Genomic DNA, 16870 nt, shown 5'->3' with positions numbered 1-16870 from the left:
CCAGAGAAAATAACCCAAGTTTACCCAACCTCTCCTTATAGCAGATAAGATAAGATAAAATCTTTATTAGCCACATTTACATCGAAACACACAGTGAAATTCATCTTTTGCATAGTGATACTGGGGGGCAGCCACCCTTTTAATCCAGGCAGCATCCTGGTAAACCTCTTCTGCACCCTCTCCAAAACCTCCAAATCCTTCCTTTAAGTCCAAACATTCTCTGAAAGTTCAAGAGTGCCAAAGCCTTCTAGTTGATGCTAAACCTGATGGCTAACCTTGTCCAGCATGGGTTGTAATTTCATTTTATTTGCAGTAATTTTAAAAAATTACTGCTAACTGTTATATATTATTTGATGTTTCCACCTTATTTTAGAAGTCTGGATTTAACTCAATCCATGCAATGCCAAAACATTATATTTAAAAGAATACACTTCAGACATTAAATGTGTGCCTTGTATATTGCACTAAATTCCCCACTTCGTATTTACTGGAAAAAATATCTTTCAGAATTAAAACTGAAGATTTCCTATGTAGGCTACCCTTTTGCTAAGAATTCAATGACTGCTAAGGTGCTGTATTTAACTCATTCGTGTCAAATAAAGTATCATTTATAACTATATCCATTCAGAGAACTTACTCCACTGGAAGAAGCTTCAAGACAGAACCAGAAGTTAAAAGCTGCTTACGAGGCACGGATGGCACGGTTGAATCCTAATCAGGGTATGCAGAAAACATCACTGGTGAGTGGAATTCTGTATGCTATTCCAACAGTATGGCAGAAGAATACAAACACTTAAAAAAAAGTACATAAGATGCATATTGTAATCCGTGTGTATGCAATGAAATGTTACTGTACAAAGCACATTAGGTATATTTAAAGCAGTGCACATGCAGTGAAATCATGATTTTCATAAAAAGCCCAGGTGAAACAGAAATGGAGGTTAGTATTGGGCTTGCATGGAGTGTGAGTACCTGTGTCACGGCAGAATATGCCAAAAATACTTAAGGCTTTCAAATAAAGCTCAATAAAAAGTGAAGATATTTCTTTACATTTGTTGCTTCTCTTTTTTGGTACATGCACAATTTTGTTTTATTTATCTCTTGAGTTAGATGGAGCTACAATACAATTCATGTCCATACAATATTTAGCAATGGAATATACCTCAGCTGTAGCTGAAACATAACCGTTTCATTTGGCATGGGCTAGCTCCTTGTAAAGCACTCATCTGCAGTAAGGCGCAAAAAATTCTTGGCAGAATTATAGAGATGTTATCCATTCCTCCTAATTGTTATGCAAGGAAGAAGATTGTAAATGTCAGATCCCACCCAAGTGATGGCCCCTTTCTGAATGTAGGGTTTTTTTTTAACTGCATTGGAATGCAATAGTTAATAAATCTTTTCAGAACCAAGTGTACACTTTTTATTTATTTTACTCACAGAACATGAGTACACTCTGGAGATATTCAATATAGAGCCAGGATGTGTCAACAGATGATTTGGGCCTTAAATGGATTCATGTTGATATAGATCTGTTCGATGGCAGGATTGTGGTGCCTGTCAATAACCAGAAAACTTTTGACAAGGTTGACACTTGTGGCTACAAAAAAAGTCCTAAAGAATGAGATTAGAGGTAGAGTGAGTTAGCTTTTTTTTGGTGGAAAAGAGTAGGATTTACAGACTGGTTTGGAGGTCAATAGTAAAACTCCACAGGATTATATTCTAGGACCACATCTATTCAGAGGATTTATGACAGAGTGTCTAAATGTACAAACAATATCAAAATAAGAGGCAAAAGCAACAGTAAAAGGAATATTGATAAGATGGAATAGGGAAAGAAATGATAGAAGAAATTCATTATCCGTGGTCCAAGTTGCATCGACTTTTTGCTGATGATTCCCGGGAGAACCTCTTTGCAGGTCAGTTTGTCTCTGACTGCGTATTGCAGTGTGGAAGTCAGATGCTCTCAACATCTATCCTCCTGCATGTTTAGATCTGCTAGAGGGCTGTTCCTCTGGCTGTGCATACTCTTTGCTGCCCCCAAGGGTCCAACTGAGCTCCCGGCCTCCCTGCCACATGTGAACTACTCTATTTCAAAGGATGGCCATGACTATGTAATCCTCTTTGAAAGTCTGGGCAAGTTAAAAATTCAGCTAATTAGTGGATAAAAATTTTGAAGTTACTCTTCAAACCCTCTTGGAGATCTCAATGAATCCAGGAAACCTTCATCCTTGGTTTAGGGTACAGGTACTCACATGATCGCTGACATAGTCCAAAATAGGTCCAGTCCGCTCATTGATTAACATAGCCAATGAGCTATTCACCAGAAGATCTGGAAAAAGGACCACTATTCCACATCCAGCATAGTTTAACCCTCTCACACAACATGCAACAGCAGCCCTCAGTCTTCTCTCATCTACCCAGCTGAATAATCTGACCACGTAAACATTTTAACATCATCATTATTTCATAAAGCCTTAGTTAAATTCCCCTTCCATATTTTCCTGAAGTATGTAAAATCTGGGTATTATAAGCCAGGAATCATTCTTGTGACCTTCCTCTATATTCTTTCCCAAAACCTTAACATACCCCATCCACCTGGACACAGTGTCTGAAATGAGAATGAACTAAACTGCATACAAGGATAAAATGTCATATTTTGTTCAGTAATTTAACCTTCTGTGACAGTTAAAACCCTTATTTCCTCTGGATCCTGTGTTGGTCCTGAAGCATGTTTGCACTGTAACACTCAAATCTTCCTGTTCTATCACAGGCTTCATCAGAACAAGAAGCAAAACAAAGTCGTCTCTGCTCCACCTTTCAATAAGATCATGGATGATCACCCTCCTGGCATTTACCCTTGCAACTGTGCAAAGTGTTACACCTATCCCTACATCTCCTCCGTCGCCACCACTCAGGGCCCTAGACAGTCCTTCCAGGTGAGCAGCACTTCACCTGAGAATCTGAGGGTGTCATTTATTGCACCTGGTACTCCAGATGCAGATTAGGTGACTGCTTTGTTGAGCACCTTCGCTCCGTCCGCCGCAATAGCAATGGTCTCCTGGTGTCCAGCCACTTCAATTCCACTTCCCATTCCCATACTGACATGTTTATCCACGGCCTCCTCTCCTGCCACGTTGAGGCCAGACACAGGTTGTAGGAGCAACATCTCATGTTCCATCTTGGGAGTCTCCAACCTGACAGCCTCAACATTGATTTCACTAAGTTCCGATAACCATCCACCTCTGTTTTCCCTCTCCTTTGTTTTCCCTCATTCCTGTGGCCCCCTCACCCCTTCTCTTTCTCCTCCCCCACCCTCACGACCTGTCCTTCACCTCCCTCTGGTTCCCCACCTCCTCCCCTTTATTCCATGGTCCACTGTCTTCCTATCAGATTCCTTCTTCTTCAGCTCTTTGCCAACTTTCACCTGCCAGCTTTTCACGTCATTCCCTTTCATCCCCCCTTCCCCCCTCACCCACCCACCCACCTTCCCCCCTCACCTGGACTCACCTATCATCTGCCAGCTTGCACTCCTCCCTCTAACTTCCTTATTCCAGCTTCTGCCCTCTTCCTTTCCAGTCCTGATGAAGGGTCTTAACCCAAAATGTCGACCGTTTATTTCCCTCTATAGATACTGCCTGACCTGCTGAGTTCCTCCAGCATTTTGTGTGTATAACCTTGCATAACTCTATGTTAAATGCAATTTTTCCTGCCAGTCTATTGCTGTCAATATGTTAAGGTATATGTCATGTAGTGACAAGATGGTGCCTTTAACATGGTTTGCAGTTTGCCTATTTTCATGATATGCTTGCTTTATAAAAAGATTTTCTGATGAAAATCAAAATAAAGCTTAAATAATGAGCTTTCTGTCTTGTTGAGTCATGCAGTTTGCTTTCTACTATTTCAATATGCCATTCTACTTCAGCGAGTGCTTGTATAAAGGAGAGAACAGGAGAGGTAAAGGAAGTAAAGTTCTTGCATCTCCTAATTGGGCTAAGTTAGAATTTGAGAGTTTGAATTTTTTATCTTAACAAAATGGATCAAAAACTGCATTGGAGTTGCTGCCAGCATTCCACGTTGGTAAATAAAATGCAGTTGGAGCGTTGTGAGTAGCCAGTTTATATTTTTGTGATATTTCCACAGAATTCAGTTACATTTGTAAGAATAAATTAACTGAACACTAAAGTACTGGCAGCTTGAGCTAATCTAACTGTTGTACTTTGCAGTGTGTTTATGTTGCCAAAAGACCTATTGTTTAGCAGCCATATGGATGTATTTTTTGAGTTGCCTTTTGTCGATTGTGACATGAAGGGCAGTGCCATCAAACAATGTACATTTAGAAGCGTGTGAAATGACATTATCCTCCCTTGGGACACAAAAGATAATTAACATAAGAGAACCTCCTGAGTCTGTTGTGATTGTGTCACCTCTTTTGATGTGGTATTTCAAAGCAACTTCTACAGACTCTGCTTCAACCACACTACTTGACAAAAGGGGGCCCTGCCCTAGCGAGTTCATAACCTCTTCATGTGTTTATCTGTCATTAGTATTTGATTAAGGCCTTTGAAATGTTTCTTTCCAATTCGAAAAGCAATAATCAGAAATTCATTTGATTTATTCAATTTTTATTGCCTTTTTTAATTTAAGTAGAATTATCTGGCTGTTAATGAAGATACTAACATTTAAAATTAAAGCATTATTTTACACTTGTACATCAGAATCAGGTTTATTATCAATGACATATGTCGTCAAATTTGTTGTTTTGCAGCAGCAGTGCAGTGCAAGACATAAAGGCATAAAAAAATTCACAATAAATAAATAAATAAATAATGCAAAAAGGAATAACGAGATTGTGTTCATGGACCATTCAGAAGTCTAATGGTGGAGGGGAAGAAGCTGTTCCCCTCCCTACATGGTCTTGTTTTGAAATATAGTTTTGAATTCAAATGTAAAAATAGTTTGACTTAATTATTTTAATAAAAGTGATTTGAATCTTGTGTTTTCATCTTTTGTCCAGGTATAAGTGTTGATAAATAAACCAAAGACCCATAACTACTTCTTAACTGGCATTTGGTCTTGCCCCATCAGAGATATTTCCTTTTATTCTCTTTCCCAGTTCTGACGAAGGGTCCCGGATGTGAAATGTTAATTGTTTCTCTTTCTGACTGACCCGCTGACTGTTTCCTGAATTTTCTGATTTTATTTCATTTTTCCAGCATCTGCAGTTCTTTTTCCATTTTCAACTAAAAGTCAATGGTTAACAAAAGCAAATTAAAATTATTTCATTATTTTATAACCTCATAGTTGACGTATCTGTCCTAAACTATTTTTTTTAAGGATTTGGCTGATTCAAACGTTTTCTAAATATCTAAGAAAAAACATGTGTATTGACTGCCCTCTTTGGCTATTGAATGAGTTGCAGAGGTTTCCTAATGATAAGATAGGTTTTTAACTCATTGCCGTCAGATCATTAAGAATTTTTTAAGTTGTATATTAGCGACGGATTTAAGAGATCTGTAAATATTATTCACTTTCAGTGCTTTAAAAAAAGATTAGCAAACCACATGATGCTGTTTGTTGACTGAGCAGGATCTCATTACAATGCAGCAACTTCTACTTAGCACTTAGTACCTTCATCATCAATCTTTGTTTTACATTGACAGAGAAGGAATTTTTGGTTGACTTAACAAATGCTGCAAAAGTGTCTGTTTTGGCTTCATCTTTATGTTTTTCTGTGCAATGGGAGAGGTTAAAAATGTTCTTTCGGGCACAGTAAGATTGGTGATAATGTGGTGTTTGCTAGTCTGCTTTTTTTTTGGTAATTGTTAACAGTTGGAACTGCTTGCTTTTTTTCAGATTGCATTATATGAATTTGTAGCATTTTGATATTTTCTGAAATTTGAACTCATGACCTCAATGATATAAGTGGATTGTTGGATGTCTGGTTTAAAACAAAATGTAACGATAAAACCTGAACAAAACAGGCAAAGCATTTTAGGCTTTGATTAAGATGTCAGTACTAATTAATTTTGTTGGATTTTGGTTATGGATAGCTTGAGTTACTCTATGAAATAAGGAATGGAAGTTGAGTCAATGAAACTTTAGAGCTTTCTTGTTTTTAATGAGGGATATCGGAAACTATGATGAACATTGAAGCATTGCAATGAGCTGTGGATATCTTGAAACTTTTTTTTGCTGTTCATTGTAAAATAATGAAGTATCGAAAAGGACTTGGCCAAATTAATTTCCTAAACCTTGGATTTTAACCTCAGCTAACCACTGGCATTGTTTTTTTTTTCACTTTAAACAAGACTAGATCTTCGTTGCTGGTTGCACAGAAATTCTATTGGAGTGCTATTGGTTCTTCCTTCACTTAACGTAGAAAGTTGCCTGCCCTAAGATGGAGTTTGCAGTTAAATGCCTCCAGGAGTCAATGCTTCTTCAACAATAACAAAGGAAACTGTATTTTACTTATTTCATTTTTGAGAAATAGCATTATTAGGAAAGCTGGTACTTATTCCTATAGTTTGTTACTCTTGAGAAAATGATGATAAACCATCTTTTTGATCAACAGTAGTGCATGTCATGATTATAGTCCTAAAATGATGTTAGATAGGGAGTACATTAGTTAATAGATTTCATTATTTGTACATCACTTTAATGTGTCCTGCTTTTGTCTTACAATTTCAAATTCTTTGCTTCTACATGTTCTTTTGACTTTGTTGAAACATGTATTCATCTTTTTAAAAAAATCCTATCTGCCTGCTGTAAGCTTACAAAAGATAGCATTCTGTATTGAAATAATTGTGTATTTTTTGCTCAGCCTCAGTCCTTTCAATACATGGTATTGAATTGCCAGCAATTTTTATCCTCACTAAATATTAAAATAAATTCACTAGGCATTTTGAATTTATGTCAATCTATTGGACCGTAGCCTTACAAGGCTTTTAGGTGAGATTTAAAAATAATGAATGATCAAGTCAAAGTCCAATGAAAAGGTATATTGGAATACCTCTGTAGCTTTCTGTCGTGCTATTCTTAAAAGTGGATTTCCATCCTTTGGGACTCCCAAGCTAAAGTCAAAAGAAGAAAATGAAATCGTTTTTATAGCAGTGATTTGGATGTCAAGTTGCAGGACCTTTGAGAAAAATGTTTTATTTTTAAATCAGAATATGAAATAGAAATGTAAAGAAATCAAAACTTATCATTTAAAGCTAGGTAGAAGTGTAACTGAAACCTTCAAACAAAGTAAGAGTGCAGCTGCCTCATGGCAGCCTCTTGAATATGATTGTATTTCACTTTTAACTTAGTTTAAATAACAAAGCATAAACATTTTTTTTAAATAGCGTTTTCTTGCCAAAACTTGTTCTTGTTTTCAGACTTTATCTCTTCAGCGGCAGATGATGGAAAACCTGATCATCGGACAGGCAAGACAGGCAGCAGTATCCTTTCATTGGAGTGACTCTTTTTGGGACAAACAATTACTGGAGATATTTTGGATTGGTCTGCTTAGTTTTGTTTTGATGTATAGTAAATTTTTGATGTTACCTCAAGAAAATTGGTATTTAGAAATAGCTACTGAACATTAGTGGGTAATGTTTTAGAATTTCCCTACTTATTACCAAATCAATCGCACTTACAATCTCATTCTAAGGATCATGTTCATTTACTACCATCTTCATTCTATGTTCTACTGACATCCATTATGCATGAAACAAACAGAAATGACCCTTGCAATGATTTAAATTTTAAAAAGTTGCACATTTGCCAACTTCAACATTTTTATTTTGGGGTAATATGGAAGAACTTAAATGAAGTAAGGATTGCTTCAAAGATATCAACAGTAATCTTTCAGGAAGAAGTTTGTAGGATTCAATAATCTTAGTCCAGTAATATTACACTTTTCATGTTTTATATTCAGTATCCAATCATTGATACTGTTTCTTATTTGCCCACCAACTTACTTGCTGATCCAAAATTCCTCCAGTTCAACATTGGGAAGGTCTTAAGCTCCTGCCATAATATCTGTTCTTTCATTATACTCTTCCTCAGCCACTGTTTGATGTTAATATTCTCAACCTTGTCAGTCTGTTTGTCTGTGACCAAATTTTCCACTCCATTACAAAAACTGCTGCATCCCTCTCTGTAAACTGCACTCAATCTTCAGCCCTGCCTCACTCCATGCCTTTGTCACATACAGAGCAGACTGTTTCAATGCTCCCTTGGCTGTCCTTTCATCCTAAAACCTTAAATTCAGCCGAAAATCTGATGCCTGTATCCCAATCCTGCACTAAGTTGTGATCATCCATCACCCCTATGCTCACAGAACCTTATTTGCATCACCTCCAATAGTAAAGCTCTCATTCTCAGACTCGAATCAATCATGATTTCGCTTTCCCCTCTCTGCACTTTCCAGCCCTGATGTTCATGTTTAAGAGGGCAAGATTATTTAAACATTGAAAATTCATGTGTAAGCTCATTTGGGTGTAATTGAAAACTCTTTCAGTGATGTATAAGGAGTTCTGTTTTATTTAATATGTCAATGTACAAGCATAGATTTTTATCTTGGGTCTCCTTTGAAAGAGCTGAACCACTGAAGAAACAAACTTGATCAGATATGTAAACATTTCCATTCCTTCTCTAACTCCTGCTTTTAAAAAGAAGAACAAAATAATACTTTTCCATCCTGAACAGTTAAGCTGTGGTATTTAGGTTCTTGAACAGAAGAAAAGAAGGTAATTGTTCATATTTTTATTTGCTATTGTGTAAATTTAAATATTCTAGAAATATTCTGGCAGTTGTAACTTATAGAAAGTGAGCAATATCCATAACAAAGATTTTATATAGCTGCAAAGAAAGATGGAAGAACGAAGGCTGAGACTTCAAGAAGAAGCAAACAGGTGATCAACAAAGCCTTAATCAGATTGTTTATGTCGGTTTACCACCACTGCTTGTGCCTGTTCAACTAATGTCTGTATTCCTTTATTTTAGACTAGAAAATCAGCTTAGGTAATCAGGGAGACAACAGATCAGCCTAGAAGCATGTATGTGACCACATTGCCCCAGGGGAACTTAGGGCTAATTCTCTGTTACTTCAAATAGTGCCACTTTCTTCCAACAAGGCCTTGGTTTAACTTCTTATGTAAAAGAGGGCACTTCCATTAATGTAGCACTATCTCAATGTCAGATTGGAGTATCATCCAAGATCTCATGCTCATTTTTCAAACTTTAGATAAGTTTCTCCCCCACCGTGACATCCTCCCACTCCTCCTCATTGCTGACTTGGTTGCACAAAGAAGCTGCTGCATTTTCTTATTCCAAACGCCCTGATTTCGACAACCCGCTGTACTCCATTGAGCACTAGCTAGTAATGGTCTTATTGATCCTGCTACATCAGTTATGTAAAGTGTTCCTTCTGTCCACTATCTGCCTCAAAGTTTGCTCAACATGGCATTGTTCCCCTTGGTGGTAAGCAAGTGTTTTGATTTCTTTTTAAATTGAGTTCCAAAATATCAGTTATTTTTGTTAATGATCCCTGTTATTTCCAGTTATACATGCTCATCAAAAATCCATTTTGGTTTTTTTAGGGCAGAATTTTGCTGGAGGTGCAATGATGAAGCTACCACTACTTAGTGCTATTAAAGTATAAATTTAAACCTCAACATCTAGCGACCACATATGCAGTGTAAACCTTCGGAAACCTTGGAAGTTGCTGTCTAATTCGTTCTGCTCCTAAAGCTGTACTGTTAACGAATTTTAATAAGAGACTCATGCTATAAGAAGATGTTGGACAAACTTGGGTTGTTTTTTTTTGGAGTGGTGGGCTGAGGGGAAACTGATAGAAGTTTAAAAGGTTACGGAGGAGGCATAGTTAGAGTAGAGAGCTGTATCTTTCTCCCAGCGTCAAAATGTCTAATAAGATATACAAGAGGGCATGCACTTAAGATGAGAGGAGGTAAGTTCAAAGGAGATGTGTGAGGTAAGTTTTTTACACAGAGACTGGTGGGTGCCTGGAATGTGCTGCCAGGGGTGGTAGCAGAGGCAAGTACAATAAGAGGCTCTTAGATAGGCACATGAATGTGCAGAGAATGGAGGGATATCGACATTGTGTAGTCAGAAGGGATTCGTTTGATTAGCCGTTTAATTACTGCTTTAATTAGTTTGGCACAACATCGTGGGCTGAAGGGTCTGTTCCTGTGCTGTACTGTTCCATGATGAAAAACACGATGATACTGGAGGAACTCAGCAGGCCAGGCCGCATCCGTGGAGAAAAGCAGGAGGTCAACGTTTTGGGTCAGGACCCTTCTTCAGGATCACATACTGTTCTATATTCTATTCAAACACGTACAACACTGTGAGGTTCTGTGAGGTTGCTGTAGTGATATACGTCCATCCAAACTTGCCAAAAGACTTACAGCTTATCCTTCCCAACACATACAGACTTAATTACACTAAGCAACATCTCTGGTAGTGTAAATTAACTGGCCAGATTGTGCACAGTCTAATTAGTTCCTTGCACTGTTCCCATAGCCATGCTATTCTTTTCCAGCCCCATGGCTCAAATCAAGCTCCACATCTCACTGCCATGGGTATCCAAGCAAAGCAGTCCAGCTGGGGGTCTAGAGCTGAAGCAATGGATCTGAGGCCCTGGCCCCAGGACCACCTTACTGGCCATTTGATAGTTCTTCAATTCGGGACATACAAAGGTAGTTGAAATAGATTTGAATAATTAAAAAAACTAATAATTATTTGAAGAAAATGTTTAAAATTAAGTAAGTCCAGTTAGGAACAGACTTAAATTATAGAAAGGATTTAAAAACATTAAGATGGATTAAAGCAAAAAAAATCAAGCTTCAGACATGAAGTGACTGTAGCCCACTAGCTCAGGCCTGAGAGAGTGCTGAGAACTGTGACAGTGCAAGAGGTCAGATGTGTTAGCGTCTGACCTCCAGCGTTTTCCCGATTTCATGTGCAGACATGGAACTTGAGAAAGTGCTGACCTTGCACTGTTGTTGGCTGGCAGTTCTCCATAGAACTGCTGGCTCGTTTTCAGCATAATCTAGCCCAACTTTTGCAAATGCCGGCTCTTGCTACACATTTTAAACTTGGAGAATTTCCTTTTTCTTTTCTCTCTCTAAATACTTTCTTCCCTTCCTTTATTTTACTTTTGATGCCCGATTTGACGTTTGGTTAAATATTTTAGTTTAGTTCAGACTTCACTACTCATTAATGATCCTTATGTCTATTTGGTAAAGGAGATAGACTGCAACTTGTCGGTTTCTCTCAAATCCCAGATTTCTTATTGAAGTGCCGTGCACATCACAGTACATTCTGTGCAAAAATTCTAAAAAAAGTAATGTAATGTTTGTTTGCCACTGATAACATTATTGGTTGGGTGATCCTTAAAGCATATACACCAGCATTGCATGTCTTTTAAATCTTGTTAAAGTTTCTTTTCCTCCATGATAGGCCTTCAGCTTAGTTAAGTAGAATATAATAATTTACAAAGAATGATGATTTTGTGTGCAGTGCAGAAAATAGAGAGATATTAACACTAATGCTTTGGTTTGCTTTTAAGGAGGTTTTCAAACAGTGCCACTCTGACCCCTGAGGAGGAGGAGCAAAGAAATGTATATGCAAGCATTTTAGAGTTTGAGCAGGACCACGTAAGTCTCAAAAGAAAAACAACTGACAATGATTTAATGCACTGATACAAAATAGATGTTGACAGTTCATGTCTCCTTTAACCAAACAAAAATAACCGTTTTATATATGAGAATCACAAGTGGTGCTCTTTGTCCAGGATCACTTTTTTAAGGTAACTTTTGTACATTTTATCATTTCAGCAATCTCTGAATAAACATCAAATAGGTCTTGTTTAAACATGCAGAATTGTAGGGCTTACTCCTGAAAGGATTAATTTGATTTTAATCAAGGCTGGGACAATTTAGTTGACAGCACCTTGTGATTGGTTATATTGGATTTGTTTTCCTTCTCAGTTGTATGTTAATAGCAATGGTTGTGTTTTAAATAAACTATCCCCAGCCATTGACAATTGTATTGAAGTTTTTTTATTTTTTATATATATAGGAATGGCCCAAACAATGGAAAATGAAATTGAGATCACAACCTAATGATCTTGTGCTGGTGGCTGGTCTTGTATCCCAAATACTGAGGTATTGGATTGTTTTTTTTTGTGTGATGAGTATTGGAAATATTGCAGACAGATAGCGATGATTTTATTTATAATTAACATTGAAGGTCAGGACAGTAACTTACTTTTATAAACAGCAAGCATTTCCAAGATTGCTCAAAGAAGGGATCATTGAAGTCTTGGCAATTTGCCTTGTAGTTCTGTGGTTGTTCTGCAGTTTTCCAAAGGGAAGTACTGTAAATACTCAGTAATTCATGTTGCATCTATGCAGAAAGATGCAATCTCGCCTTCAGTTGTACAACCTCGCTGCAGCATTATGGTTTAAAACTCTGATCTGTGCAGTGAAAAATCCAGCTTTTTTCCTTTTGAACTGATCTCTTCTCAGATTGGTCACTGAATGGAAAATTACATAAAAAGGTGTAATCCTGAAATCCTGGAAAAAATATAATTATTTGCTAATTCATTATTTTTAATTTGTAACATTGAGGATTTGTGGTAAGTCATTCTTTTCAAACTCATTTTCAAAGGTATTTTACAACATGCAAATTTTGAACCAGCAAGCTGCAGGTTCATTCCTTGCAAATTTCCCTTCAGATGATTTGAGAATAACAATTTCCTCTTCTTTTTGGCTCCTGCATCCAAGCATGCCCCGATCTTTCTCACGCACACACACAGACACAATTTGACTCTCCAAGATTGCAAAGAACAGAAGTGTTCAGTGTGAGACTGGAGTACATAATCTACCAAAAGAGTACAGAAAAATGTAATGCTTACAAGGGAAGAATGCATGATGGATTTTTTTTATGTCACCCTACAAGTTATTCTACTATCTTCCATGAGCATTTAAAAAGTATCCCAAGTATCCATACTGGTGGGCTACCTTGATGTTAGCTTGTTCCATGGAGTTTCAATTCAGTTGCAAATTCTAGTAATTGATTTTGTAATTGTACCAAGGATTACTAAGAACTGATTTCAACAGAAACTCTCTCTAATTTGTTAGCACTGTTTGTAGTATTACACACTTTTTAAAGTAGGTAATCACCTCCAGCTTCAGCATGGACTCATTTTTAGTTAACTGTCCTTGCCACATGGTTATTAATAATTAATCCTTCTCACCGCTGGGAGATTATTTAACATTTGTATGAAAGCTGTATAATTTATACCATTTGTAAGACTTCTTTGATTTTGAAAACACAATTTTTAACTTTTAAGATTAGTTATCTTTGCCCAGTTATTTAGCTTTATTAGAAGATTCTCTGATTCAATTTTCTTCAGGTTATTTATTGATAATAATATATCACTAAGATGAGCCCAAATAATTCACTGACACACTTCAGGAAGGATTTGAAAGTCCCAGAGGGGGTGCAGAAAAGATTTACTAGAATGGTTACAGGAGAGAGGGACATTGAGGCAAGGGAGAGCTATATAATGACAGAATGTTGAATTGGGAGTTGTCCTTCTGGGAGTACAGAAGAATGAGAGGAGATTTGATAAGAACATAAGAAACGGAAGTCGGGTTAGGCCATTCAAACTCCTGAGTTTGCTTTGGCATTTGATAAGATCTTGTCTGTTCTTCCACTTAGCCCCACGTTCCTGCCACATCCCATCTCGCTCGATTCCTCTAGTATTCAGAAAGTTATTGATCTCTGTTGTGAATTTAATCGATAACAGCCTCCACAGTCTTCTTGAGTGAAGGATTCAAATGATTAACCATCCTGTAAATAACAAAATTTCTCCTCATTTCAGCCACAAGTGAATTATTCTTTATTTTGAGACTGTGACCCTGACTTCTCAACTCCCCAGCTGGGGCAAATATCCTCTCTGCTTTTACCCTGTTGAGCACTGTAAGAATTTTGTATGTTTCAATAAGATTACCTCTCATTGTTCTAAACTCTAGAGAATAGAGACCTAGTCCATTCAATCTCTCCTCATATGGCAGTCATGTTTGCTTTAATTACTTTCATCTACTGTTATTAATTTGAGGATATTTATCTTTAGGTATAGTTACTTTTGAATAAAGTTTTGCAGGGTGCAGGATTTTGAGAGGTATGATTTATGAAATGAAACATCAAACTTAGGTTAGGCATATGTTTTTCTTTTGTTCTCCTTACCAAGAGCTGGGAATCAATTCTGATTTTGGTCAATAAATTTCATTCTGCAGCTGTTCAGAATATCCAATCGCTCAACTACTGAAGAAACTGCAGTGCAGGATCTACAGCAAGCTCTACCCTATTGTGAAATCACAATTTTCAGACTTGGCTAGCATTATTGAACTGTGTCCAGGTTCTACATTGTACACGTCTCCTGTCCAGTGTCAACTGAAGACCGATGTAGCATCTTCATTCAACAAGGGAAGCAGGTTAAAGTCTTCCAAAAGTGCATGTTGTCTGGGGACTGTTCAAGATCAGAATAAGATAAGTAATGGTGGTTTAAGACACAGTTCCTCTGTCAGCTCAGTGGCATTAACTGAACATAATAAAATAAGCTCAGATATTAGCAGCCAGAGTGGAATGGAACAAAATGTTGCAGGTCAACAGATCAACCCAGCAGTGAGTGATAGAACAGATCTGATGATTGACAAAAACAGCCCTTTTGAAGATTTGGAACACTATGTAATGAAGTTTGAGCAACCATCAAGAAACGTCACAGACACCCCAACACTAATGACAAATACTGAACTTAATCAGATGGAAGATATTCCACTACAAAATCACCTAAAGGATGTTGTGACTGATGTGCATAATTCAATAGGTAATGTACATTCCTTTCTTGACTTTCACAATGTATTCCTTTATTCCAGTGCATGCTATAGAGAAGGGATTTGTTGGTCAGATTGAAAAAAGTCATTATGAATTTTGCTGCTAGGTTATACAGACATCTATCTATGAGTTGTTACTACTGTAATACACTGGGTTTACATCAGCACACTTTAAAAATCCACGTTCAAGTTGGATTGTAGTAAACCATGGCCCTGACTTTGTTGGAACCAGCTACTGTAATGGCCATTCTCTTAAGACCATAACTTAGTTGCAGTTTTAACTTGCAATTTGTGCCGATACCTCCAGGAAGGCAGAAGGCAGAGGATCCCTCTGTTAATTGTTGAGAATGATTTAATCAAAGGTTGAAGTGAGGAGCTGTAATAGTGCCACTGTTGGGTGAGCATTATCACTAATTGGTTCGAGGGGCAGAATCAGCCCAGCAGTTGTGTTAAATTTCTTCTTTAGATTTGCTAGGAGACTGGAGTGTTCCTCCAAGCTTCAGAAGGAAACCTTCTCATGCCAGGGTTCCCTCCTGATCAATCTTGATGTTTTCTTCATTCTCAAGGCAGCATCCGCTTCCAGACCCATCATTGCTTGTTGGAGCCAAGTCAGTAGGTCAAACCTCAGCCCAGAGCTGAGAGCACATAAAGTGATGCAGGAGATGCCATCTTGATATAAAATAAAACTGAGGCAGATGCAAAAGATTCAATGGCATTATTCAGGATGAGCAGGAATCTTTTCTCTCAAATATCTATCTGTCAGCCAACAAATTACATTGATCGTTTCTTTCATTTTTCACTCCTAGGATTTACCTTTGTGAAAAATAAGTTGATTGGCTATAAAGTATTTTGTGTCATCCCTAAGTTTAGAAAGTTACTATACAAATGTCGTTATACTTTTGTTTTCTCATTCTCCTTCCTGCCCATTTTCTCCTTTTTATTCTCCACCTTTTCCCTCTCATAACTTAATTTTCTGCAGACTTCAGTTATATCTGGTGTCATTGGTGCCTTTTCGTGCTTCTGCTGTGAACAGCTGTAAGCTTCAAAAGCTAGTTATTCAGAAGTTGCCTGGAGCTGGTACATTCTCCTGACCACGTTTTCCCCAAAAGAATCTATCTAAAATAGTTCCTTGTGCACTTTAATAGGGTTCTAATTGATTCACGTTTTAGGTACTCACATTCTAAAGGCTATAGACAGAATCATTTCTAATTTAGCCAATTATAAGTTTGTTTCAGCTTAGCGTGTAGAGATTGTTAAGTTGGTGGGTCTGATTTTTTTCTGTATTAGAAACATGTAGCTGACTAATATCATTTTTGAATGAGGCCTTGGTGGCAAAGGAAAAGTTAATGTTTTAGATAAACTCTGTATAAGTTTATTCTGATTTTTTTTGGTTTTATGCTGAATATTGAATAATGGTCAGTAATCTTGCATTAAAGGATAAATTAGAATGTAAATTGTTTCTTTTATCTTCAAGGTCAATTTGAGTTTATCAGGGGGAGTTAGGATATGAGCAGTGTTAATAAAAGCCGCGTTTGATAGTATAGATCTAACAGGTACAAGGAAACTTTGAGGAAGATGCGAAGTACGTAAATGTGGGGGAAAAGACAACCACTAGGTGTCAGTGTACTTTCAACTTTGTAAATTGACAAAATATAACTTCACATGGTAAACTGAAAGAAGATGACTGTTTGGCCCACCCATCCATAAAGGTTTTTCAGTTATCCCTCCCACACCTTGGCATCCAATTCTTTCTTAAATGATGCCTGTTACAATTATATTGATTTCCCTTTGATGTGAAGAACTTCCTGCGATGACTCTACAACCGACCCATGCATTGAAACTGTATTCCGCTGTTGTACTCGCATAGTTTAAAATAATTTTATTTTTCTCTGCTGTTCACTATCTTAGTATCCTTTTGGGTCACAACTCAGTTGTCTTCTCATCAAGCTGTTAAGTCCAGG

The 16870-nt window shown here is 37.3% G+C and overlaps 1 protein-coding gene across 7 annotated transcripts in view; it reads left to right on the top strand.

Moving 5' to 3' along the window:
* Positions 1-16870, top strand: part of vps9d1 (VPS9 domain containing 1) — a 70713-nt gene that overhangs the window by 12841 nt on the left and 41002 nt on the right. For all 7 annotated transcript variants that reach the window (XR_007957381.1, XM_052028645.1, XM_052028643.1 and 4 more), the window contains 6 exons: positions 629-740; positions 7377-7439; positions 8845-8897; positions 11576-11663; positions 12088-12173; positions 14313-14902. Coding sequence is in view for 6 of the 7 variants with exons in the window: in XM_052028645.1 (XP_051884605.1) it covers positions 629-740; positions 7377-7439; positions 8845-8897; positions 11576-11663; positions 12088-12173; positions 14313-14902 (992 nt within the window). In the remaining variant the exon portion in view is untranslated. The remainder of the gene's footprint in view (positions 1-628; positions 741-7376; positions 7440-8844; positions 8898-11575; positions 11664-12087; positions 12174-14312; positions 14903-16870) is intronic.

Source organism: Pristis pectinata, chromosome 13 (assembly GCF_009764475.1).
Source record: "Pristis pectinata isolate sPriPec2 chromosome 13, sPriPec2.1.pri, whole genome shotgun sequence".
Lineage (NCBI taxonomy): Eukaryota > Metazoa > Chordata > Chondrichthyes > Rhinopristiformes > Pristidae > Pristis > Pristis pectinata.
This window is presented reverse-complemented; position numbering and strand designations above follow the sequence as displayed.